Source organism: Lemur catta, chromosome 17 (genome assembly GCF_020740605.2).
Source record: "Lemur catta isolate mLemCat1 chromosome 17, mLemCat1.pri, whole genome shotgun sequence".
NCBI classification, from domain to species: Eukaryota; Metazoa; Chordata; class Mammalia; order Primates; family Lemuridae; genus Lemur; species Lemur catta.
The window spans coordinates 31,313,460-31,339,874 of record NC_059144.1 but is presented as its reverse complement, the minus strand read 5'-3'; the positions used below and the strand labels follow the sequence as shown (position 1 = coordinate 31,339,874).

The following is a 26,415-nucleotide window of genomic DNA, read 5'->3' as shown; positions in this document are numbered from 1 at the left end:
CCATTTATTAAAGATGTAAATAAACACACATTTACAGAAACAGAATGACAAAAACAAACAATTGCAACATGTTAGGTAAATTAAGAAACAGCTGGGGCCAAGAGTAAGCCTCAAAGATTGATCTTCTTAGCAACTGAGTGAAAAAAGGCAGAAATCTTTATTTGCTTGTATAAAGAGTTTTCTTCTTTCCTAAACCTCAAACATCTACATCCAATTTTATGATTGCGGCTTCACACAATGGTAAAATTGGTACAAAGTCAGGAAAATAGCACATAATCAGCAAAAGGAGACAATAAATAAACCATTCATTTCAACTCCAGGCCTCATGGATGATTCATTAAAACCACTGTTGTATAACATCCAAATATCAGCTCATTATGAGATTTATATATTGGCATCCAGATTCTATGATGAGCTATTTGAGATTCAACAACCCCTAAATGGCCTATGTTGGAATATTAGCAGGAAATGCTCATAATAAAGGGAAAAAGTTTAAACCATATGCAAAATGGTATCTTCAGTAAAATTATAAGTGTGCAAAAGTGAAGTCTCAGTAGAAAAAAAAAATCTACTAGAAGAAAATTCATTTGATCCAAATTCACGATTTAACTCTCTCTTTCTTGAAATACTTGAAGTACTTTTTTTAGGCATCCAGGATATGCTTTCTCTGATCCTTCACCCTCCTTGTTGGTTGCTCCTTCTCAGACTCTTCCTTTTGTTTATTATTATTATGGTTAAAATATATATAAGATTTACCATTTTTAAGTGCATAGTTCAATCACATTTAATAGATTCATCTTGTTATGCAACCTTCCCCACCACCCATTTCTTGAACTTTGTCATCTTCTCAAACTGAAACTCTGTACCCATTAAAGAATAACTCCCCATTTTCTCCTCCCCTGGCACCTGGCAACCACCATTCTACTTTCTATCTCTATGAATTTGACTGCTATAGATACAGGCACACCTCATTTGATTGCATTTTGCTTTATTGGACTTTGCAGATACTGCATTTTTTACAATGAAACAGTTGTAGCAACCCCAGGTGGAACAAGCTATTGGCACCATTTTTCCAATAGCATGTGTTCACTTCTTGGCTCTGTCACATTTTGGTAATTCTCTCAAGTATTTCAAACTTTTTCATTATTATTAAATCTGTTATGATGATCTGTGATCAGTGATCTTTTATGTTACCCCTGGAATTGCTTTGGGGTACCATGAACTGTGCCCATATAAGACAGTGAACTTAATTGATAAATGTTGTGTGTGTCCTGACTGCTCCACTGACTGGCTGTGCCCATATCTCTCTTCCTCTTTTGGGGCCTTCTTATTCCCTGAGACACAACAAGATTGGAATTAGGCCAATAACCTTACAATAGCCTCTAAATGTTCAAGTGAAAGGAAGAGACACACATCTCTCACTTTAAACCAAAAGCTAGAAAAGATTTGGCTTAGTTAGGAAGGCACGTCAAAAGCTGAGATAGTTCAAAAGCTCGTCCTCTGTGCCAGTCAGCCAAGTTGTGAATGCAAAGGAAAAGTTCTAGAAGTTAATTAAAAGTGCTATTATACTGAACACATGAATCATAAGAAAGCAAAACAGTCTTATTGCTGATAATGGAGAAAGTTTGAGTGGTCTGGATAGAAGATCAAACTAGCCACAACATTCACTTAAGCTAAACCCTAATCCTAAGAAAGACCCTATCTCTCTTCAACGCTGCGACTACTGAGAGAGATGATGATACTATGTACCACCTAGAATTTAACTGTGACCTAGATAGCTACAAAGAATCCACATTACAATCACCGTTACACATCTGAAATAACTGCCCTTTAGCAATAGAATGAACTGGTTGTCAGATAAACATGCGAAGCAGTTTCCTTTGCATGAAACAGTTTGAAAATAAAACTATGGAAATATTTTTCAGTGATACTGTCACATACAACATTGAGAGGTGAATGGCAGCAGCATGTAGTTTTCATGTACTAAAGTTGGAGGGGCCTCTGTAACCATGAGATCAATCCTCATGGAGTCCAAAAGCAATACTAGAATTGCTCCCAAGAAGCCATGTGTGAAGTTTGACGTTAAGTCTTAAATCCTTTTTGCTTGCATAAAACTTTACTTTGTCTAGAGTGTGACCTGATTTTTTAAGTTCACCCGATTTGCTTGACCAAGGAAAGGAGTTTTATGTAAACTTGTTCAACATCAGTTTTAGATCTGTAAGATGGAGAGCCTTGGCTTGATTAACTTGCTAATTGAAAAGGCAGAATAAAGGGCTAACAGAACTTACACACCTATAACCATGTGCCCTATGCCCCCATTTCACAGATGAGGAAGTGGAGGTACAGGCAGAAGGCACAACTTCCTAAAGCTCTTTAATAGCATAGCTGGCACCTGAACCCACACATCTTCTTTCCTAGTTTCAGCTACTTTTCAATATACCTAAGGACTTAATACTTCCTAAGAATCCTGAGGATGAAGCAATCATCTTTTTCAGTATCATTTAAAAAATCTTTCTGATATATATATATATATACATGCCCACAGTAAAAATTACACTTTATGTTGTGACCAAGAACATGTGAACACATACATGAAAAAAGTTTCATGAAACAACTTGCTCTGCACAGGACATTGATATTTTCTAGTCAAGTCTGTTTCATTTCATGAATGCTGCACATGAGCCACCAAACTAATCTTCTGGGTCAGGAACTACTAATAGATCAGAAGCCACAGTGATAAACACCCTTTAAAAGCAAAAATCCTTTTGAAATGACCACCCAGAAAGTACAAAATGTATATACCAAAGCACCTAGCCCTTCTATGTGTGTGCTTCATAAACCTGGGAGCAAGAAAGGAAAAATAAATACATTTTAGATTTCAAAGATGTTTTCTTTTGGTTTTTACATTTGGATAAAAGTCTCCTAATTTCTTTCTGATGAGAAATTTCAAAACTGGTAACTTGAACAAAGGTTATATACAGAAAAGTAGATCTGGAATTGTATGCATTATACTGGGAGTTGACATTTAAATTCATCAACAGGCCAACACATGGACACTTTTCCATTTCCTATGAATGTTATTTCAAATCACAGCAGGCACGGAAAATAGTACATTTTCAACTTGATCTTGAATTTTTATATAATGAGTTGCTGTGAAATACAAAAAAAAATAATATGAATATACAGATAAATATTTGCAGGGTGCCTGGGTATTTTGATAAATATCTGCTCCACAAATGTTCTTACATCCTTTATGGTCTATAAGCCCCCGCAGAAAGTCTTGCTCTCAATCTGTCTTCATGTTACATTGCCTTTTTGTCCCAAGTTTTGAAGCTTTCCTCACTTCCCTCACTTGGTACTGATCTTTACACTTTGTAATCTTTTCCTGTTAAGTCCTGCTGCTGCTTTTGTCCTGAACAACTCAATGGTCTATTTTAGTTTTCCTCCTCCAGGCCATACACCTTCTTCTACAAGGTAATTATACCGTAATCATTCTGGAGTACTCTAGTGAACAGCTACGCTCTCTCTTGGCCCACATTATATAAAACTATTGTCGTGTAGGGAAGCCAGGAGTTGCCTAGGGTGGCATACAGAGGACAGCCACTCTGGGGAACCCTAAGATGGAAAAGGGACTCCTGCCAGCACCTTGGAAGCCAGATCTGTGGAAAAAAACGGGCCACCTCGTCCTTGGTGACATTAATTGAGCAGCTGCATGAGACTTCACCTGAACTGAGCACTTCCATTGAAATTTTCAATACATTCCAATCATTTTAAATAAACTATCTTTTGATTTCTCCAGTTTGAGCCAGGGTTTTCTTTGGCAACTTGAAGCTTGCCAGATACTAATGTCAGCTTCTTCCCTGCCTGTCAATCCACAAAGCCCCTTTCAGCCAAACCTCTCCCCCCCCCTCCGATCCCTCTTGCTAACATCAACTTTTCCAAATTAAGTAAGTGAAATGAGAATTGGCTTCCTGCGAATCTGATCTGAAATTTTTAATAATAATATCAACAAAAAATAATGATGCCAATACCAAAAATAGTGGCTAATATTTAGCGAGTGCTTATTGTATACCAGCAATAAGTTAAGGCAGCAGTGCTGAAATTTTGCTGCAAATTTGTTTCTCAAAACCAGGATGCCCACCCCACACGTCACACGTGTAAACAATTTGATTCTTGTGGCACTACAGAGTATTTGGGAGTGGAAAACAGGTACCAGAATTTTTTAAAGTTTCCCAGGTGAGTTCATGAACAGTTAAATCTGAGAACTCCTGTGCTAAAGGTTTGCTAATGAATTATTTCATTTCATCCTTACAGCAATCATTTGAAGTACTTATTATTATTATCACCTTTTAGCAAATGAGGAAGAAGTATGTGTTTCAGGAAGGCCACACAGGTAATATTCAACAGAACTAGGCTTTGGAAATACTGTATTAAAGGAGAGTGAGGTTCTTGAACACCAGCAAGGAATAAGAACGGAAAAACAGTCAAAGCCAAGAGTATTCTGAGCGTTAAAAACCCATCCTCAAGTATTTCAGGATCTCATAGCGGTTTATCAGCTGAGCACAGTACAGACCCTACTTCTGTTCATTTGTCAACATTCACAAGACATTTATCAAACCGCATCCATAAAGGAAACACTTAACTGATAAGCAAGCTATGTACTGCAATAAAAGAGATAGATTCAAGTCTGAAAGAAATTCTCCATGAGGCAGAAGAATTGATGTTGACTCCCAATGTGTGGAGACAAAGCAGGGTCTGATACACTGTAGGCCACTATCTTTAACCAATATTGATATTGAAATTTTAAATTGGGCCAATAAACTTGCATTAAAAGGCAAACTTTATAGCTACGTTATTGATGTAGTTCTTGGAACTAACAGGCATGCTCGAAACTTGGCTGAAATATTGTTGGGAGAAGAAAAACCATTCTTTCTTACACTGAAAACTGTGAACAATTTTGAATCATTAACAAAGCACCAATTACCTGATACCACCTTGAAAGACCACACTATTGAAATCATATATTACTAGGAGATGAGTGTAATGAATGCAACCATTTCACAAGAAACACTTACAGAAGCAGCCTTCTTGAAAACAGTACTAATTTTATTTTTGACATTTCACTGTACTCATTTTAACCCTTTCCGTAAAAAAAGCAACAGCTGTGTGTTTGCTCTGCGGTAGAATTTGTTAGCACCTACTGCCTTGTTATGTCTCTGAAGAATCATCATTCCAGGTAATTTTTCTTTCTGGCATCTCCAAAGCAACAGATCAAAATTTGGATGTTGAAGAAAGCATTTTGACTTTTAAAAGATAAAATAAAAGTTGTGGGAAGACACTCAAATAGAAAATCACTACTTTTTAAATCAGTTATGGAAATAGGCATTGAGCCCTTAAGTGTACTCTTTTATTTTCCAATAACCTCTCTGCTAGAAACGAAGGATTTAAAGTACTAAATTTTAAATATAATAAAAATAGTTTTCAACTTTGATGGTGAGCCAACACATTCTGCTGCTATACACTACCAGATAAGCTAAGTTATAAACATATGTATGTTCTTCCTCCAACATTCAGAAACAATCCTCAAAAAATAAACTGCAAATACTTCTTTAAATATTTCTTCGGCAAGCTTTTCAAACAAAAACAAATGACACTGCATACGACTCACCTTTGGGTCTTCACCAGTAACATTCGCAGAATAAGACTATACACCTTTTGGCTTCAGGGATGAAATTATTTCAATTGCAAAGCATTTGAGATACATGGAATCTCCGTTCATCATGTCTAAAGGTTAGTTCTCTTATGCTTATGAGGTCCAAAGATTTTTTCAAATAATTTTAAGCACATTTTAACCATTTAGAATGACCCAGTAACTTTGGCATTGTTTTTTTTTTTATTTCAAATAAAAATAAAATTAGGGAGAATAAAGTAATCCCCTATGTCCAACTGCCCATATATTGTTTTCATCTTTTAATAAAAGTGGAAGTATTTAGACCATACTGGCTGTTGTGTTTTACAACATCTACAACAGAGAAACTTTTAATTGGGGCAATTAGTTGACACCATGGCACAGCTAAATAATCAAGGCAGCATCTGGTGCACGCACACTGCTCTGCCTCCTACCTTGGGAGCTTTGGCGTGTCTCCCACATCTGGCATCCTTGACAAGGCTGAGATCCAACAGCTCTGTCTCCTGGAAGGCAAAAATATGAAATTGTTAAGCAACCACACGGATCTTTATTTTATGTCATTGACATCACTTTTAAAATAATAATATTATCTTGAGAATTGCCTGCCGATTTCTCTGCAGTTGGGATATATTTTTCCTCTTATATCACCTCCCAATTGAATCGGCATGGAAAGCAAAAGATAGCTAACTGCTAACCGCTCACTTTAATATATATTCTAATACATTTTGAAAGCATAAAGCATGTGGTATGGGTCCCTAGTCTATCCTACAAGTCATTCCTAAATCATGATGAATCGGGCCTTCGTGTTTCACGGTTGAAAGTAATCCTTGGAGTCACTCCGCGTGTAAGCAAGGGCATGAGGGTATCTCAGTGGGGGTGGAGGATTATGCAGGAGGGTGGGGGGAGATGCTGTCATCAGCTCACACACACTCAGCTCATCTGGCAAAGGCAATCATACAAATCTGCCTCCTGCAGTGCCCCCCACCCCACCTTTACAACATACCTCATGCCCTGATCTTTGCATTTATTCATTATCCATTAGTGAACACCCATAATATGCAAGTTACTCTAAGGTATACGACACAAAAGTTGTGATTGCCTCTTTGAATGGACTTGACATCAAGTAGGGATGTAAAGAAACATCTGTGTAAGACAAGGGAGAGTGTGTTAATGCCAAATTTAAAGTTTATGGGGGCTCAGCAGAGAAAAGAGTTTTTCCACTACAGGCTCAGAAAGAAGTTCATGGAGGAGTCATTAAACTTGGAGAACGGAAGTAGGGAGGAACAGGGCTCATCCCAGCTGGAAAGGACTACACGTGCAAATACAGACAAGAAAGGACCACAGGTTTGGGCTGAACCATGAGGTATTCATGGCCTTGAGACACTTAGAGACCGAGAACATTGCAGGGAAAGGGGCAAGGAGAAGGAGGACAGACGGGCATCTAGGAGTACAGAATAGCAGAAGTGCAGGCACAGCATCAGTGTGGAAGGGGACTCATGAGGGAGGACATTCAGTTTTCCATTTGGCTGGAGCATAGAACTCATGATAAGAAGTCATGGGAGATGATACCAGAAAGGGATATGGGCCAAAGTCTGGAAACCCTGAAAGTCAGGCTAAGGACACTGAGCTATGAGGTTTAAGATGAACACATCACCAAGTCAGACAGTAGACTCTACCACCAGCCAGACACTGCTGCGGTACAGTGAGCAGAGTTGTCTAAAAGTGACTCCAGATGTCCAACTTATGTTTCCTGGACAATGAGCCAGGTGGGTGGAGGCATCTAGTCCCCTTCTCCCAGCAGAAGGCACAGCATCATGATTCAGCTGCCAAGAGATCCTCTGGACAGGAGTGACTGTAACTTCTCATAGCCCCGAGGTCCCGAAGTACGAGCAGCTGGTGTTCACAGGCAACTTCTTTAAACAGCTGCACCCATTCCAAATGTCTGGTTCAAAATGGTCTGCTTATTTTCCTGCACATACAGTTTCAGTGTAAGAAGGGTCAAATCAGAGGTGGAGTCCCTCCGCTGGAATGAAAACCCACACGGCAGGTCCAACAGAACACCTGGCCCCACCACACCTCTCTGTGGGATAAAGGGATGACAGGAAACAGTACTTCTCTTCTCTTGCTCATCCTGATCTTATAAATTTCTTTTTCCCCATTTTAGAGGATTCCTTAGCTCATTCCATGCTGTGTATGACCCTGTGGAAATCCTCAGGACTGGGAGATGTTGGTTAGAGTGGTTTATCCAAGCGGAAATGCCAGTCATTAATTTACTTGAACATTATTTATTGAATTTGTCAGGTATAGGGCAGTACTGAGCGTTAACCAAAACATACAAAGATAAGATCCCAGTTTTGAAAAGCTCTCCAACCAATTATTGTCCTCTAAAGGAGACATTTCAAAGTGCCCTGCAGACATGGGCTACAGAGAGCTATGGCATCTTCACAGCCAATACACAAGGATGAGAATGAGTTTGCCAGCCTAATAATTGTGTGTGTGTGTGTTGAGGGGGTGGTTTCAGAGAGAAAACAGCAGGTGAAAGTACATAGAGGAATTGTGTGCGGTGAACTACCAGACTTGGGATATGCAGCAGAGGTTTATGGAGCATTAGCAATAATTACTTTTGGATTTAGTGGTCAGTACATGGGTGTCCTAATTATTCATAAAACACTAACATTTATGTTTAATGTACTTTTCCATATACGTTGTATGATTTTTATATATACATATAACAAAAATCTCAGACAATCTGTTTACATAATTTATTATCAACATTTTCTATTCAAGGAAATTCCTCCCAGTTGAACAAATAATAGACTTAAACTTTACTTGATTATATACACAAAGCCCAAATTGAGTTCACAAAGAACTACATCTTAACAGGCGTCATTTTATAGACTTTTATATTACATTTAATGAACACAGTTTTCTACTTTCAGCTCAAGAGGAAAATGTTCATTCCCTAAGCCCCGGAGGGGTAGTTACTGCCTGCTGCCTTAGGGATTCATTCTGATACCACAGCCACAAAGAAACTTCTCTCACTCGTGTGTAAAATTGTGTGTGCAGGAAAATCACCACAGGGCACTATCAACGGGGGTAATGTGCCATGGGAAAGACCCGGTAGAAAAGCTGTCCATGGATTCGTTCAGCTAGAAAGCGATGACTAAAATAGTCTCTCCCATTTCTATTAACATTCCACAGCCACCCCTCTGGAGTTTAACTACATGCTTTTCTCTTCTCCACTAAGAAGAAAATGAGGAACCCAATGCACAGGACCAGAAAAGTGTTGCTCGTGTCATTAACACTTTTTCTAGGTTAATTTTCTCATGTTTATAGATTTCACAACCCACTTTCATTATAATAATGCAGTGAAATTATCCCTTTCTCAGCTCATTTAAGAGTTACTGTTTTCCAGCTTTGTGGAATTCCCTATTCCTTTGCTCCTTTCTTTGAGAGAGAGATCACATCATACATAAGCAGAAAAACTGGGTTTGAGTAAGAGGCTTAAAATTAATTAGTCATGTATTTGGTCAATTGGTCAGTCATTCTAACACACTGACTATCAATTTTATCATCTATTAATAACTACGGGCTGGGCATGGTGGCTCATGCCTGTAATCCCAGTGCTTTGGGAGGCCGTGGCAGGAGGATGGCTGGAAGCCAGGAATTCCAGAGCAGCCTGAGCAACATAGCAAGACCCTTTTCTCAAAAAAAAAAAAAAGAAAAGAAAAGAAAAGAGAGAGAGAAAGAAAGAAAGAGAAAAAAGGCTGAGTATGATAATAACTTGACAATGACTTCCTACACATCAGAGTCACTTAGGAGGCCTGGTAAAACACAGATTAGCAGGGCACCACTCAGAGCTTCTGGTTCAGTGGGTCTGAGGTAGACCTGAGAACATTCAACTCTAATAACTTCCAGGTGAGGCTGATGCTGCTAGGCCAAGGACCTCACTTTGGGAACCACTGGTATATACTTACTCATAGGGTTGTGTTTCTAAGGCTTTTTGTGTGAACATGACTGATGAAACTATGTATTACTTACATTATATGAAAAATCTATAACTGTCAGTTCTTTATATAGGGAACTGTCAAATAAAAATATTACACCTACTGAATGCCTAATGGTGAATAATCTAGGCTTCAATTTGACTTAATTGAAGAAAAATTATTGAATGGCAAACGCCATCAACTTCTATTTTAATAAGTTCTCTTAGGACTAAATTTTACCTTACACAAGCAAATGTCTCTAAGTGTTGAGAAACCCCAGTGATCACTGGAATTGTTTTATGTTTGCCAAAAATGTTCTACTATCTAACCTTCGCATTATACTCCATCATTAGAGACATCTTTAGAAAAGTAACAGATTTGTTCTCTCTAACCCCTAAGAAGCCCATCCAACAATGAAAAGGGGTTTAGGGTGTCCAAAGATATGTAACCTACCTGGATCAATAAAGGAATGCACCAACAGTCCCCTTTACTTCCAAGGCCCACAATGACACCCTGCAAAGCTTGCAGACCCCTGCTATACCCACTGAAGTGTTGACAGATGCCTTCTCCTCCTGTCCGTATGAATGAAAGTGACTTAACAATAATCAGAGTTTGGGGTGGGTTTTTTTTTTTTGTTTTGTGTTTTTCTTTGGTTTTTTGAATGAGTGATGAGAAAGGGGACACAAGCAAGCTAAGGGAAGCCTAAATTGTCTTTGATGTTTACTATTCAGCAGGAAGATTTCAATCCATCAGCCACAAACATACTGTGAGGTAGATGAGCCATGAAATCCACTTCAAACTCAGGAAAGAATACAATTTAAAACTCGACTCTTTCCAGAATACCAATTTCTGTGCATTGTTACCAAATTCCATTAGTCACCCAATATAATAACGTGCTTCAAGTTCACACAATATATAATCAGAGCAGCAATTACAGTCACAAACATTTCACAGAGAAGATATTAATGGCCGGGTGTGTGTGGTGTGATTATGTATACCTCCACATGCGGCATATTCATGAAGTAGTTCAACCTCGATTTACCAAAAGTAGAATACATTAGAATATTTTATTGACTGCCAAACATCCTTAAAATGCACAATGCTTTTTTTTTTTTTTAAAAAAGATCTGTTTTAGAGTCTTTTAATGAATGGTTTTAATTTAAAGAGAAGCAGATGGACTTAGACTCAACTCTGTTCTTTAACTTTATTCCCTGTGCGAGGGATTGAAAAATCTGTGCAGTGCACCTCTCAAAGAAATCGCTACACTGTCTGCCACCTAGTCTCGTCTTCTTTGTTCCCTAGGCATGACTTTTGTCTTTATTTCCACAGCCTGCAAAGGAGACGCAGTGTAGGAAACACCAATGGAAACGAGATGCCCAGGTCATCAATAACAACCAACGCAGAGAAAAAAGAAAGACGATACATCTGGCTTGCTTTATGCAAACACGATTAGGTTTTATACAGTGCAAATTCCATAGAACTAGGAGGCAGAAAATGTACATTTCTCCTTTGGAATTATCACTTATTAGCAATGCAATAGCAGGCAAATTACTACAGATGTTCACGCATGCCTTGTATCCTCATCTGTCAAACACAGATGTAGATGCCAGCAACATCTTCCTCATAGGGCTGGCTGCTGCTACATCAACTGAGATATTAAACTTAGATTTCCACTTAGCAAGTGGGGAGTACTGCATACATATAAATTCTTATGCTTGCAACATTTCCCATTCCAAATGAAAAGGAAAAGATCCTAGGAGAAAAGTTGAAAGTTGCTATAAACCATCTAGAAGAAAAACGTGGAATGCAACTAAACAAAAGGAAAAAGATCTGAAAACCTAGCAGTCTATAGATATTTCATAAAAACTTAAAACCTAAATAAAAGAAGAAACTTATAGAGAAAACTTATTTTCACTTTGATGTGTCACAGTTAAATGTAAAATAGGATTAACATTTGAAGTAGGAAAAAGCAATGAGATTGTTTGTGTTATGGGTAGTACTATAACTACCTATTGACATGGGGCTTTCCCACTTGGTGTGAAGCCCTTGACAAAAAGACCTTGCTCTTTCATCTCTCTTTGTACTGTACTTGACATAGAGTCCAGCACAGAGGCTGTATTTTATCCTGGTTTACTGAATGAGTGACACCCTGCTGAAGATTTAGGTGTTGTCAGACTCTGGCACTAACAGCAACACAGTACATAAAATATGAGTCAGACTCACTTTTACCCAGAAAACCAACCAGATGCCTAATTGTTACAAGCAACCTAGGGACACCGAAAATTAATACAGTAGTGTGAACTACCTTCCGTGCTTCCATGGTCTCTTAAATATCACCGAATAATGGGGAAAAAAAAGTAGGGAATCCAATGCCTGTGGATGTTATCTGTTCTATTCTTGAGTATGAAATGTTATCCCTGGCCCTACTTTGAAATTCTTTGGCCCAATAGTATTGGCAGGTATATGAATGGCAGACAATGTGGAAGATATCTTTTCATATTTTTTCTTTCCTTGCTTCTTTCATTGTCCCATTGCCTTTCCTAGGGAGATGAGGAATTCACCAAGGTCTGGAGTTCATGCATTCTTCCAGGAGTCAAGGACAGAATATAGGAAGACACTAGACCCAAAAGCCAACTAATTTCTCTTAACACGTTTTGTAATCCAAAGGGACTTCTCAGAGAGGTGCAAATACAATAAAAACTGAAAAATTATTTAGATGAGATAAAAGTTCCTACCACTAAAAACAGCCAAGTCAAGTAATATAGTTAATGACTGTAATAGTCATCATAACTACGAACAATAAAAAACCAATAATGTCCCAGGAATTTTAAGAGATAATTTGCATGCATTATCTCACTAGTCTTTCCAACAACACTGGCAAGTAGGAACTGTTTGTTCTGTCATTCTCCATTTTGCAGATGAGAAAACCAACAGAGAAGTTAAATGACTACTGTCGGTCCACCGCACAACAATCACAAATGTCAACATTTTTGCTTACCTGTGGTAGGCAGAATTCTAAGATGGCCACCATAATTCTGGCCTGGAATCCATGCCTTTGTGTAATCCCTTCCCTCTGAGTGTGGGAAAGCCTTGCAACTTACTTCTTACCAACAAACTATAGCAAAGGTGATGGGCTATCACTCCCATGATTATACTACGTAACATGACAGAAGTGAGGGGATTTTGCAGGAGTAACGAAGTTTCCCAATCAGATGTCTTAAAGATAATCAAAAGAGAGATCCTGGGTGAGCCTTTCTGAAGAGGGTCTAGGAGTGAGAGACGAAGAAGCAGCTATGTTGTGTATGGCCTATGAAAAGGAAGGGTTCTGAGTAACAGCACCAGTTCCACAATTGCAAGGAACAGAATTCTGGCAACAGCATGAACCTACGTACTTGGAAAAGGAACTTGAGCTCTAGGCGAGAACACAGCCCACCTGTATGAGTGGGAAACTCGTGGCCTTCTAGGTCCTTCAGTGCAGTCTTTTGACTGAATCCACATTTCACAGAACAAATCGTTCTATTAAAAGGGGTGCAGCAGAGAAAGATGAAGCCTTTTTCCCCCCTTTGGTGCTTAAAAAAAGAACAAGCTTGAAATCAGAAGGCCGCAGGTTCCCCCAGCCCCCTTGGCACCCTATCCAGCATAAAAGTGACTGCAATGCTGTCACCATTATTGAATATGCCTAACCAGAAACAATTACTATAATAGAATCATAGACTGTTGAAGCTGGAAGAGATCTCAAATGAGAAAACCGAGTTCCAGAAAAAATGTCAATTGCCCAAGAGCACTGAGACTGGGTAGAGGATAGAAGAAGAATTCATATGTACCCAAATCTACTTTTTACTCTAAAAATTTATTTTTCAATATTGATAAAGTAAAAGGAATATTGAGTAATCCAAACAAAAATAATAAACGACTTAAGTCTTTGCTCATGTATAAAAAATTTATAATAAATAGAATGTAATGTTCATTTTCAGAGGCTATGTCTATAACAAGGCAACGTGAGATACATTGGCAGATATCTAGCTAATTTGTTTTTTGTAGATTATCTGCTGAGATAGTTTAGCTTCTGGTTGTGCAAAAGCCAAGTTTTCTCCTTCTTACTTCTTTCTTCAGCAACCTGACAAACTTTTATATACCCATCTAAGAATAAAATATTTCTTAAGTTGAAAGTTAAATGCAGCTTAACATAAAATTACATTGATAGCACAAAAGCTTTATTAAGACATAAAATTAATAAAACTTAACAGCATTAATGGTAGAGCTGGATACATTTGTGACTCCAAAGGAAAAAAACTGCCACACTTGCTTCCAAGATTCTAGGACACGTTAGGAACTATCTTTTGCAATTTTTTTTTTCAAATGAATGAAAACAGGTGAAATTTAAGATGATAGTAACTGGCTTCATTTTAACCTTATTATAAAAAATGGAAGAAAAAACCTCCATAATCACCAGGAAAATCTATATATATTCTAAAGATAAATAATATCAGGAATATATTGGGTCTTTATGAACAATATGTTTTATTTTCCTAGTACCTATTTATTACCAGGCATTTCTTGAAGGGATTTGCCACATTTTTGTGGAAAAATAATAATACTGTATTTGTAAGTAATCAAAGGCTTTTTAGAGAAAAATAATCAAAACTGTGGTGACAAAGACTTCATTGTCACAATTTTCTATCATTGCCTGTGGTAAGCAAAAGTCCTCATTTTGGGCTAATCAGATTAACTAGAAACACCCATCATTTTGCAAATAGTTTCATAAATGCTAAAAACCATCTTCATGAATATTTTGGGTGAGCATAGAATCCGATTTTCATAAAAGGTCTTTTGAAAAGAAATATGAAAATGATATAGATTCATCAGACAAACAAGCTGTTTCCACTTGAAAAGTCCAGATGATATAAACGTAGCCAGATTTTCCCTTTGAATCATCCAAAATGTTATCTCTGGTTTACACCTATTTTACTATAGCTGAACAGACATCCAAGCTTTTTTTATCTGGCAATGCAAGCTGCTCCTATTCCCTCAACCCTACCTTAATATAATATTTGAACACACCATTTATCTGTTTCTATGACTTAAATTCTTTAATTTCTCCAGTCCAGTGGTCCTCAAAGTGTGGTCCTTTGACCAACTGCATGAACATCACATGAGAACCCTAGACCTACTAAATCAGAACCTCTGGGAGGGTCCAACAGTCCGTGTTGGGTGATTCATCTCAGCATGATTCAGATGCAACCTGATATTAATTGCCCTAGATATTAACTAGGGCTAGAACTTGTAGGATATTCTGACACTTGGACAGCGTATCTAGGTCCATTTGTAAAATAACTGCATTAGAGTCCTAATAGCAATGAGAGAACTGCTAATAAATCTGTTCAGGAAAAGTCTTCTTCAGACTACTGTGTTCATGAGTAACTCCAACATCACTGCAGATTAAAGCAGCCATTTCCACATTGGTCCCTGAAGGCCAGACAATGTCAAGGAGAGGTTCTCAAGAGGCTTGGCTGATTTCCACGTTCTGATTCAGCCTTGTGCATGATGGACACATCTGGGCTGGCAACCAACGTATTTCCTTTTCTCTCTAATTACACCGTCATGGCATGTCTGGTGATTTCCCTATTTTCTGAAGTATAGGTAAATGGCATTTATCCTTTCCTTACCTTAATAGCCAGTTTGTTATATCTACCTGGGTAGTCTGAATTTTCTGAAGCTATTTATTCCAAAATATATCACAGATTTTTCTGCTACCCAAAGGTTTGCATTTTGATGACCTTTTCATCTCAGGTGATATCCTGAATACACAAAGAATTAATGTATTTTCCAAAATGAGATCTTTTAAGTGGTCAAGTGTGTAGTAATATTTCTTTCCCCAACCCCCCCTTTCAAAGAAAACTTGCTTCTTGACTTTTTCTCACTTTTGATTTTCTGGCAAGACAGAAAGAATCCAATTGAGTCTTTTCTAAAGCTAATTTGTAGGGGTAAGGACTAGACATGTCTAATGTGGAGTATCATGCTTAATTGCATTTTCATGAGAAGGACATTGGTCAAGTCAACCAATAAATCAGCCCCACGGTTTTGCCCAAGTGCTGTAAATTCACCGGAAGTAAACTCTCCTTTTCATTCATTTGTTGATCAATCTCAACACTAATGCAAGTACACAAAATGAGGCTAGCTGTTCATATCAAGAACTACAAATGATAGAAAAGGTAACTAAATCCAAGGCTATTTTCCAGTTTGCCAGGAAATTTGCATAGAAGCTCCTGTAGGAAACTCACCTAGATCCCTGCTGGGCTCCTTTACTGATCAGACACCCATCCCCAGTGTCTACCTGCTTTATTCCTAACAATTGACACCTGTGGTCTTTGGACTACCTTTGACTTCTTGGAGCCACTTCACCCAGCTGTGCAGAGGACAGGAGGTGCCTGGAAGCCTATATACCCCCAGAAAGCTCACAGCTCAAGTTTGACAGGTGCAGGAGTGTGAAAGCCCAGCAAGCTTGTGTTGGGGCAGAATGACGTCCAGGTGTGACTTATGCTTTGGCGCTCTCTGCAGGTTAGGTTGAGGCTGGACTTCACCTGAAACCTCACCCTCACTTGGCTCTTTCCCTTCTCTCTTGCCTCTTCCGCTCTCTGACTGTGACCTCCTGGGAGCACCTCCTTAATGAATCACTTGCACACAACCCCTCACAACTGAGTCTGTTCAGAGAACGTGATCCAAGAGAGCTATCATTTGTAAATAAACTTAGAAAATAATGCCAAATTTGAAATTATTCTGAATCACAAACTATTTTTTAAATTGCATTTATTTTTATATGTATTACTTTTTTGGCTCTTGAAAGATTTTTGTATGTTTTTGGAATTAAAAAAATATCTTTACCGATAGTTTCAATCATTATGATATACCCACTAAACAAGCATTCTTTGAGACTGAGTTTGCAGTCACTGCACACTATATTTTATTTTATTTGTATTATCCTTAACCAAATTTTAAAATACACTGACCATTTCCTGGGAAAACATATGGGTACATACCATCTAAGCTAATGCACAAATAGTTTTCCCAAAAGCTTTGTCACATGATAATCTGAGACAGTACCTGATTTTAAAAGACGAATAAAGCTTCCGTTTACCTAACCACCAAATCAGTTTATTTTTGCCATAAAGCTAAAAACGAATATGTTCATACCCATTATATTTTACTTTCTTCTTGGTAAAAATTTATTCTGTTTTCCACCACCTACTCTGGCTTCCTGTGCTTAAAAAAAAAGAAAGAAATCTATCCATGACGGAACATATAAAACCTTACTCCAAAGATGAATAAAAATGATTCATTTCATCAAAACTTTTTACTTTAAAAATGAAGATGATTTAAAAAAAAAAAAAGGTTTTATGTCAGTAACAGTATTTTTCTAGGCATTTTCACAAACTCTGTTAATTTAGTATTATCACCTCTTTGGGGACGGAGAAGAAGGAAGTAAAAAGAAGTCACAGTCAGACCCAGAGTGGGATAGGGACAGATCTCAAAGAAAATGTATGGGAAGACCTAGACGTTAAAGAGGTCCTGTTCTTGCAGGGACACTCAGGGGAGGGGGGGAGGGGAGGGGAGAGGAAAAAAGATCTAATAATCATTAAGAAATCAAAGTAAATATTTACTGCAAGGATAAAATTCAAGGACAAAGGAAGTGTCCACATACAGGTTACTCACCAGAAATCTTGGCGTAACTCACAGATGGCACAGATTTAGAAGAGACAGATGAAATCAGGATGTACAATTTTACAGGAATAAACTTTAGCAGCTAATGTGGAAAGGAGGGAATTTTTATGCCCTCTCTGTAAGTTAATGAAAAATTGAAATGTTTTAAAGAGAGGGTGTAGGAACTTAAGTGATCACAGTAATATGTGGACAGATTTGAGAGGTGGGCAATGGATTAATTGTCAAGAGGAAGTTTAAGTAAACAATCCCGTTGGAATTCTTTAGCTTCTGAACAGGAAGCGATGGAGCAATATGCCTGTATGCTTCGTGTTTGCACTCCGTAACACTGAGAATGGAAATAATATTGTGTAAAAACTCGTTTACAAGGCCTTATGTTTACTACAATTACTGCTTCCTTCCGAAGAGTAGGGTAAAATCAAAACAAGGAAAAGTAACTAATAAAAGTCATTTGTCTTCTTCCAACACACACTTGATTTGACCTTCATGAGAAATTCCCTGAGGAATTCTTGCATTTACTCCCTTTGTTTAAAAGGTTGAAATGTGGCAACACAGTGTAGTTTATCTCCATAAATTGGTGAGAAGCATAGAATCTTTAAAAAATTAAAGGATAGGAAATTGGAAATGAGACGATAAGAAGAGACACTGTTAAGGAGAAAGAATGGTAGTGCAAGTGACAGTCCAAGGATGACATTGAATGAAATTACACCCTGAAGACAAAGTACATGAATGAAATAGGTTCTTGGGGTAATGCAAAAAATTAAAGCAAAAATATTTAAGAGGTTTTTTTTTTTTTCTATTTTGTCATATACTTTTCTGTTATATATCATAAATATTTTTGCAAAGAAAGGAAAGAAGGAATAAAAGAAGGGAAGGAGGAAGGAGCAAGGTGGGAAAGAACAAGCCATGGGGTATGCCACTGCTGGTTGTTTTGCAAGCCTATGGCAATGGAGTACAACCAAAGCAGACAAGCTGGTGAACCCACAGGCTGGCTCCTCTTTGAAAGTCAGGGCAGATAAGTCAGGGCATAAGATAGTGTAAGTTGGGTAAAGGAAAAAGGCAGCCAGACAGTAGGGAGGCCTCCCTGCCACGTCTCTCATGAAGGCTTGCTGTTTGATGGCGATAGCAGTTGTGGCAACACAGTCCCCTGAAAACTCACTGTGCAGGTGCTGAGAGGTGCATTTGACCTTGGGTTTCTACACATGCTTAGGCATGAACTTGACTTTGTCAAGACAGAAGAACACTCTGAGAACAGAGAAGCCACAGAATGCTGCCAGAAAGACAACCACAAAAAAAAAAAAAAAGAAAGAAAGAAAGAAATAGCCCTTGGATGACTTTTCTGAAATATTAAATTAGGTGATGAACCAAGAAGCATTTGACAGTGGCACTGTGCCCAAATAAAAGTGCCATGGGCAGAATGCAGGGCAGAATTTCTTTGCCTCCTCTCCTTCCTTCAAATCAAGACATTCTCCTTTTCAATGCCTCCTTACAAATATAGTTGAGAGAAAATAGTAATTGTATTAGAATTTTTCACCAAGGGCAAGATAGTCATAAGAAATAGTCATTAGCTTTTTTGGTTGCTTGAATATTACCTGCCTGGTCTGTGAGGTATCTTTCTGTTCCAGATCATTTCCCCAAATAATCATATTATTGATTAATACCATTCACCTTTTGAACCTGAGTCCTATATGCTGATTCCAGGCAGCCCCCGACTTTCACAAAAGGACCCACTGTGACTTTTATTCATTCATTCCACAATTTATAATGTTATGATAAAATACTTTATCCTCTAGAGTTTAGAACAACTGAATTTCATAATCCCTTTTGAAGCCTAAATATTGACCAGGGTTACTGTCTGTGAGTTATAAATTTTTCTAAATAAATAACTCATGAATTCTTATCATAGGCTTTGAGCATCCAAGAGGACAGATTACTGTTTCATTATTGTACAATATATTTCTTCTTGCTCAGATGAAAGTAAAACCTAAAAATAAATCTCCCTCAGAATTACTTCCCCTGAATTAAGAAAGTAAATACCCAGGCAAAAAAATTTTAAATCCATTTAGCTCAGACCCTGAACTCATATTTAGTGAAAATATTACACCTTGTTTGTCATTACAGTTTTTCATGATTTTCTTGCTTGTTTCCCTAATATCTGGGCAACTTACTCCCTGTACACCTTTGGCCTGAGAACTCCTATCACTCTAATAATCATTTGTCTCCTTGCAGGCCCCATTATAAAAACCTACTATGTTTCACAACCTAAGGTATTTGGGTTTTCAGTTTCAAGTCAGATGAATCACATTTTCTTTATGTGGGTCAGTCAAAATTAAGTACAGAAGTCTCCACGTACCAAAATTGGTACTATTCTGCTTTATGATTATGGAATTAAATTAACCTGAGTGTTAAGCACTGTATGTCTTTCGGCATTATTATTTTTTTTAATACAAAACTTGGGACGTATCAGGTAGTCCAACCTCAGAGAGATGGCATAGATTGGCTACCTTTCTCCATGACTTTGGCATTATCTGGTAGAAAGATCAAGTGGGTTGCAAGGTAAGGTCCCTGGGTCAGCAGCTGCACCATCATATAGGAACCCATTAGAAACACAGATTCCTGGGACCCATCCCAGACCTCTGGAACTGGAAACTCCAGGGGGTGGGGCCCAGCAATCTGTGGCATAATAAATCCTACAGGTGATTCCAGTGTTCCCTCAAATTCAAGAACCACTGGAATGGACACTTATAGATTGGTAACAAATATCATGTGGATATACCAGGGTTTTTCATTCTTAATAATTCCCTTACTTACAAACACTCACATTTACTTTAAAACACTCACGAAAAAGCATATTATCTTATTTAAGTAAAATACCTGATGTTTATGATCATCAGTTGCTATTTTTAACAAAATATGTCAGTAAGTAAAAATTTATATGCTGGAAGAGAGACAGAGAGAGAGAGAGAAAATATCACCTGAAATACAAAGAAAAATAAATTCTAGGCACTAAGGAGTCTCACTTGATATCACATCCATTCTGCAAGTCTATTTGTAAAGTTAAGAAAAATACAATATGATGTGGGTTTTTGTTGCATTAAAGGTCATTTAGTGCTGAGACTCAAGTTAGTGATTTCTTCAATTTCATTTTAGTTATATACAAGCATTCCCAAATGCTTTATAAATATTTTCTGATGGAATTATTATTCAACCATTTAAAGGACATAGAAAACTGAGGGTTAATTGTCCCCGTTACACTTGGTGGTTACCGAAGGAGGCTTTTTATAATGGTGCCATGCTTCATTCCATACAGGTGAGTGGATTTGCATAGATCAGCATTAATGAGCTCGTGTAGAGCTTAAGGCAGAGGTGGCTGATTCTTCACACAAATTTGTACTTTGCCTTACATAGTTTAGAGAATAGCAGAGAAATTACTGCCTAACCATGAGCCGCATTTTACAGTACCCCTTACGTGGATTTAAAGAGGGTCATGTGATGAGTTCTCACAAAGGGAACGTGAATGGAAGAGATGAGGGTCATTTCAGGTTTCTTTTTTCCCCTGCTTCTTTACACAGAGGACAAGGAGACCCTAGGGGAATACTGGAACTACTAGATTGGACAGAATCTAGATTCCTGAATCACCAGGTATAAGAAAGTCACTTTTGTGTCAAAAACACCCACACTGGACTCCCAACAGAATGAGAAATACTTTCAATTGTGCTAAGCCATTGAAATTCTAGAGTTTTATTTTTTACTGTAGCTAGGATACTCCAGTTAATACAGGGATTATATGACCTTTTTTTTTCCCCTCTAAAGACAAATACCACTATCTCAGATCAAATGCCACAGGTACAAAGAATGTTAGAAAAGGATAAAGACCATTATAAGCAAAGAACCAATTCTATCCTCATTTTGTAGGTGGTAGATGGTGAAACTGAGACCCCTATTATTTTAAGTAATTTGAGATCACACAACTAATGGGTTGTACAACTAGGGTTCCATTTCATAACTATAGACTCTAATACCCCCAATACACCAACACAACTGGCTTAACTAATTTTTCTGACTTGGTAGATGGAATCCCATTGAATTTATAGCAAGAGTTCCATAATACAAGTAAGATCAGCTAAGTTCACTTAAATGTTACACTTGTCCTGAAAAATTGTTATATTCCTAGGACTATGGGAATTGTCACTGCTACTAATTGACATCAGTGACAAAAAACCATGATCTTAAATGCCAGCTCTGTAGTGGGAAATAATAGTACTAGCATATAGTGTTGTTGTGAAGGTTACCAACAATATATAAAATAGATATAGTAAAATGCCTGGAACCTAGATGACAGTCCATAAATATAACATCTGTTTACCCTCACTCTCCTTCTCCCAGAGAGCCAATATTTGGGTCCAAAGTATATCATAGCCTCCATTTTTTGTTCCATCTACCCATACTCAGTACAAAATTTAATTTACTAATAAAAAGTTGTTTCCTTTGCCTTTTGTCATAGGATTTTTCTGGACAGAGTGTGTACAACTTAAAAATTAAGGCAAGAAAAAACCCTGAGTACCACTTTATACTCTGATTCCTAAATAGGTGTTTTCTTTCCTAGTGTTCTAGCAATGAGGATATATTCCCCTGGGGAATCTTATTCATTTCTCTTTCCTATCCTACTGTTTTCTCTTTTGTCTATTTTTTAATTTTGTTGTTAGTCCTTCTGATGTTTCCCTTCTCTAATTTTCTGTCTTTGGGTTTTTTCTTGATAGATTGTTTATTATAATAACGTATACATAACACAAATTACCACGTTAATCATTTTTAAGTGTACAACTTAGTGGCAGGAAGTACCTTCACAGTATTGTGTAACCATCACCACCATCCATCTCAGGAACTTTTTTCATCGTCTCAAACAGAAATTCTGTACGTATTAAGTAATGACTCTATTCTCTACCTTCACCCCAGCCCCTGGCAACTACCATTCTACTTTTTGTCTTGGTCCTTTAAAAAAAATAACCTTTTGTTCCAAAATGGTTTCAGATTTACAGAAAAGTTGAACAGAGAATTTCCAAATATGTCGCATGCAGTTCCCCCTATGGTTAACATCTTATCACAGTATGATACTTTTCATATCATAAACAATACTGATACTTTAATGTTAACTAAAGTCCACATTTTATTCCTATTTCCTTAGTTTTGACCAAACTGTCCTTTTTCTGCACCAGGAGCTCATCTGGGACACCACATTGCATTTTTAGGGTCTCCATTCTGTGAGTATCTCTTAGGGTTTTCTTGTTTTTGATTACTTTGGAAGTTTTAAAGAGTACTGGTCAGGCATTTTGTAGAATAGCCCTCAAAATTGGTATATGATGTTTTTCTCATGATTAGACCAGGGTTATGGGCTTGAGGAGAAAGACTACAGAGATAAGGGAGAGACATACTACCAACATGACCCAATCCTAATGAGATCACCATTGGTCACCTGAGTGAGGTAGTGTTGGTCAGGTTTCCACACTGCAGAGTTTCTCTTTACCACCCTCCAACCCCCACCTTCCGTACTGTGCTTTGTGAGACGAAGTTGCTGTGTGAATCACTTAAGAGGAGGCAGTTATGCTTCACCTCCTTGAGGAGGCATCATCCACATAAATTATATGGAATTCTTCTATACAAGAGACTTGTCTATTCTTCCTAATTATTTGTTTCATCACTGATTTGTAATACTATGACCTCATGGACATTTATTGTATACTTTGGGTTACAGTCCAATATTACATTTTTTATTTTGTTGCTTAAATTGTTCCAGCTCTGACCCTTCAGAGTTCTTTTGGTTGGTTCCCTGTGTTCCTCTGACATACCCTCCTCGTTTGTGTTTTCTGAGCATTCCCTTACTTCCTGGAACTGTTAGATGCTCCAGGCTCATCTTTTAAATTCCCTTCCCCAGCTCTAGAATCAGACATTTCTCCAAGGACCCTGGTTCCTTTTATGGAAGAATGGTGTTAGAAACCAAGATTGGGGGCTGGTTATGCTCAGTGATACTCTAGGTTCTCTTAGTGAAGTAAGTTTGGAAATATAGGTGTGTGTACAAACCCATATGTACATACACATAACTATAACTCTTCCTATATTTATCCATCTGTATATATATTAAGCTAAATCTGAGTTTACCCTGATGTCTCCAACTCTAAGTCCATGACCACATGGATCATTCTAGCCCCAACCCTTTGCTCTATCATCACCCACTCCAATAGTGAGAACTCTTGCTCCCACCATCTGCCATCCACCTAATTACTCAATTCCAGTGTATATGTAATAGTGGACTCAGAATCATTAACCTGTACCCCCATGGGAAACAATTCTACCAGCTAGAGCACAGTGCTAACGTATGGTTCTTGGTGCTTTTAGTTTCACAGATTCCATGCATTTCCAAAGCTACTTAAATCAGCAACTCTCTCCTCCCACTGCCTTCAGTAAGGTTGTTTTATACATTTGTAATACAGTTGGATCCTGTTGTTCACCATCTGCATTCCATCATGGGATGCCCTTGACATCCTAAATGATTTTTAAAAATCTGAATAGACCTAAGGTTCATTCTTGGTGCTGCAAAGTTCTATAGATTTTTACAAATGTACAGCACATGTACTCAACCATTACAGTATCATATAGAATGGTTTCACCACCCTAAAAAATCCACTGTAGTTCCCCCTTTCAATCCCCTCTACAATCCCTAGCAATCACTGATCTGTTTACCATCTCTATGGGATTTGCCTATTACAGAATGTTGTATAAATGGAACCATACAAGATGTAGCCTTTTCAGACAGACATTTCACTTGGCAATATGTACTTTAGGTTCATCCATGTTTTTGCATGGCCCAATAGCTAATTCATTTTTCTCATTCAATGATATTCCATTGTATATGTCAGTTTGTCTCCATTCACCTACTGAAGGATATCTTTGTTGCTTTCCATTTGGGTTTATTATGAATAAAGTTTCTATAAAGATTTGTATGCAGTTTTTTTGTGGGGATATGAATTTTCAAATCAGTTGGGTAAATACCTAGCAGCACAATTGCTAAATCGTGTGGCAAGAATATGTTTAGTTTTGTAAGAAATTGCCAAACTGTCTTCCAAAGTGACTATAACACCATTTTGCCTCCTCAGTAATAATGAATAAGAGATCCTGTTGCTGTGCATCCATGCCAGCAATTGTTATAATTTTTTTAAATTTTAGCCATTTTGATAATCTGTAGTGATACTCCATTGAAATTTTAATTTGCATTTCCCTTATGACAAATGATGTTGAGCGTCTTTTTTTTTTTTTTTTTTTTTTTTGAGACAGAGTCTCACTCTGTTGCCCGGGCTAGAGTGCCGTGGCATCAGCCTGGCTCACAGCAACCTCAGACTCCTGGGCTCAAGCAATCCTACTGCCTCAGCCTCTCGAGTAGCTAGGACTACAGGCACACGCCACCATGCCTGGCTAATTTTTCTATATGCATTTTTAGCTCTCCGTATTTCTTTCTTTCTATGTTTAGTAGAGACGGGGTCTCACTCTTGCTCAGGCTGGTCTCGAACTCCTGAGCTCAAATGATCCGCCCGCCTCGGCCTCCCAGAGTGCTAGGATCACAGGCGTGAGCCACCGCGCCCAGCTGAGCATCTTTTCATATGTGTATTTGCCATCTGCATATTTTCTTCAGTGACATGTTTGTTCAAGTTTTGCCAAATTTTTAACTACATTGTTTGTTTTCTTATTGTTAGGTTTTAAGGATCCTTTGTATATTTCAAACACAATTCTTTTATCAGAATAGTGATTTTCAAATATTTTCTCCTGGCTATGTCTTTTCCTTTTATTGTCTTAATGTCTTTTTCATAGCAACAGTTTTTAGGTGAACTCTAATTGATCAGATTTTTCTTTCATGGATTATGCTATCGATGTTATATCTAAAAACTCATTCAAAAATCCAAGATCACACAAAATTTCTCCTACTTTTCTACTAGAAGTTTTATGCGTTTGCATTTTACATTTAGAGTTTATATTTTCAGTTAATTTTTGTGTAAGGTATGAGCTCTGTGTATAAGTTCATGCTTTTGCATATGGACACCCAATTGTTCCAGTACTATTTGTTGCAAAGACTATCCTTTCTCCATTGAATTGTTCTTATGCCTTTGTAAAAATATCAGTTTACTATACTAATTTGGGTCTATTTTAGGGCTAATCTATTATGTTTCATTGACCTATGTGTCTATTCTTTTGTCAACAGCATGCTTTCTTGATTCCTATAGCTTTATGGTAAGTATTAAAATCAAATAATGTGAGTTCTCCAATGGTTCATCCATTTTAGCATTGTGTTGGCTATTCTCAGTGCTTTGCATTACATATAAATTTTAAAACAAGTGTGTTAACATCTAAAAAACGTTTTCTGGGATTTAGATTGCGATTGCTTTGAATCTATAGTTGAATTCGGAAGAATTGACATCTTTACAATGTTAAATCTTTCCAACTATGGACATGAAATATGTCCCAATCTCTTTGGAGAGACTTCATTTGTCAGAGTTTTTTAGTATTCCACATACAGATCCTTGAACATATTGTTAAATTTACGCCTAGTATTTCATTTTTGGTACTATTTGTTAGTTTTTTTTTAAATGTCAAGTTCCCATTGTTCATTTCTGAAATCTAGAAAAAATTGACTTTTGTACATTGATCTTGCATTCTGCTATCTTGTTGTACTCACTTATTTGTTCTAGAAGGTTTGTTTGTAGATTCTTTGGGTTTTCCTACATATAAAATCATGCCATCTGCAAATAACAGCAGTTTTCTTTCTTTCTTTGATTTGGGTCTTTTCATGCACCCATTCTCTTCCTCCTCAATGGGATCCTGTTTAGTACTTTTTCCACAGCCCATTTTGACCCCCAAATTTCTCCTTCTCAAAGTATTGATCTCCCACCTAGTCCTATAAAACCTGCTCATCCCATTGCACCATATTACTTAGCTCCTCTTTAACAACCACCATTTTCACTCTACCTTTTAAATGCC

At 37.6% G+C, this 26,415-nt stretch overlaps 1 protein-coding gene across 1 annotated transcript in view; it reads right to left on the bottom strand.

The window, feature by feature from the left end:
- PLCB1 (phospholipase C beta 1) overlaps positions 1 to 26,415 on the bottom strand; it is a 646,359-nt gene that overhangs the window by 430,165 nt on the left and 189,779 nt on the right. The window contains exon 4 of the mRNA XM_045528129.1: positions 6,124 to 6,192. Coding sequence (XP_045384085.1) covers positions 6,124 to 6,192 — 69 coding nt within the window. The remainder of the gene's footprint in view (positions 1 to 6,123; positions 6,193 to 26,415) is intronic.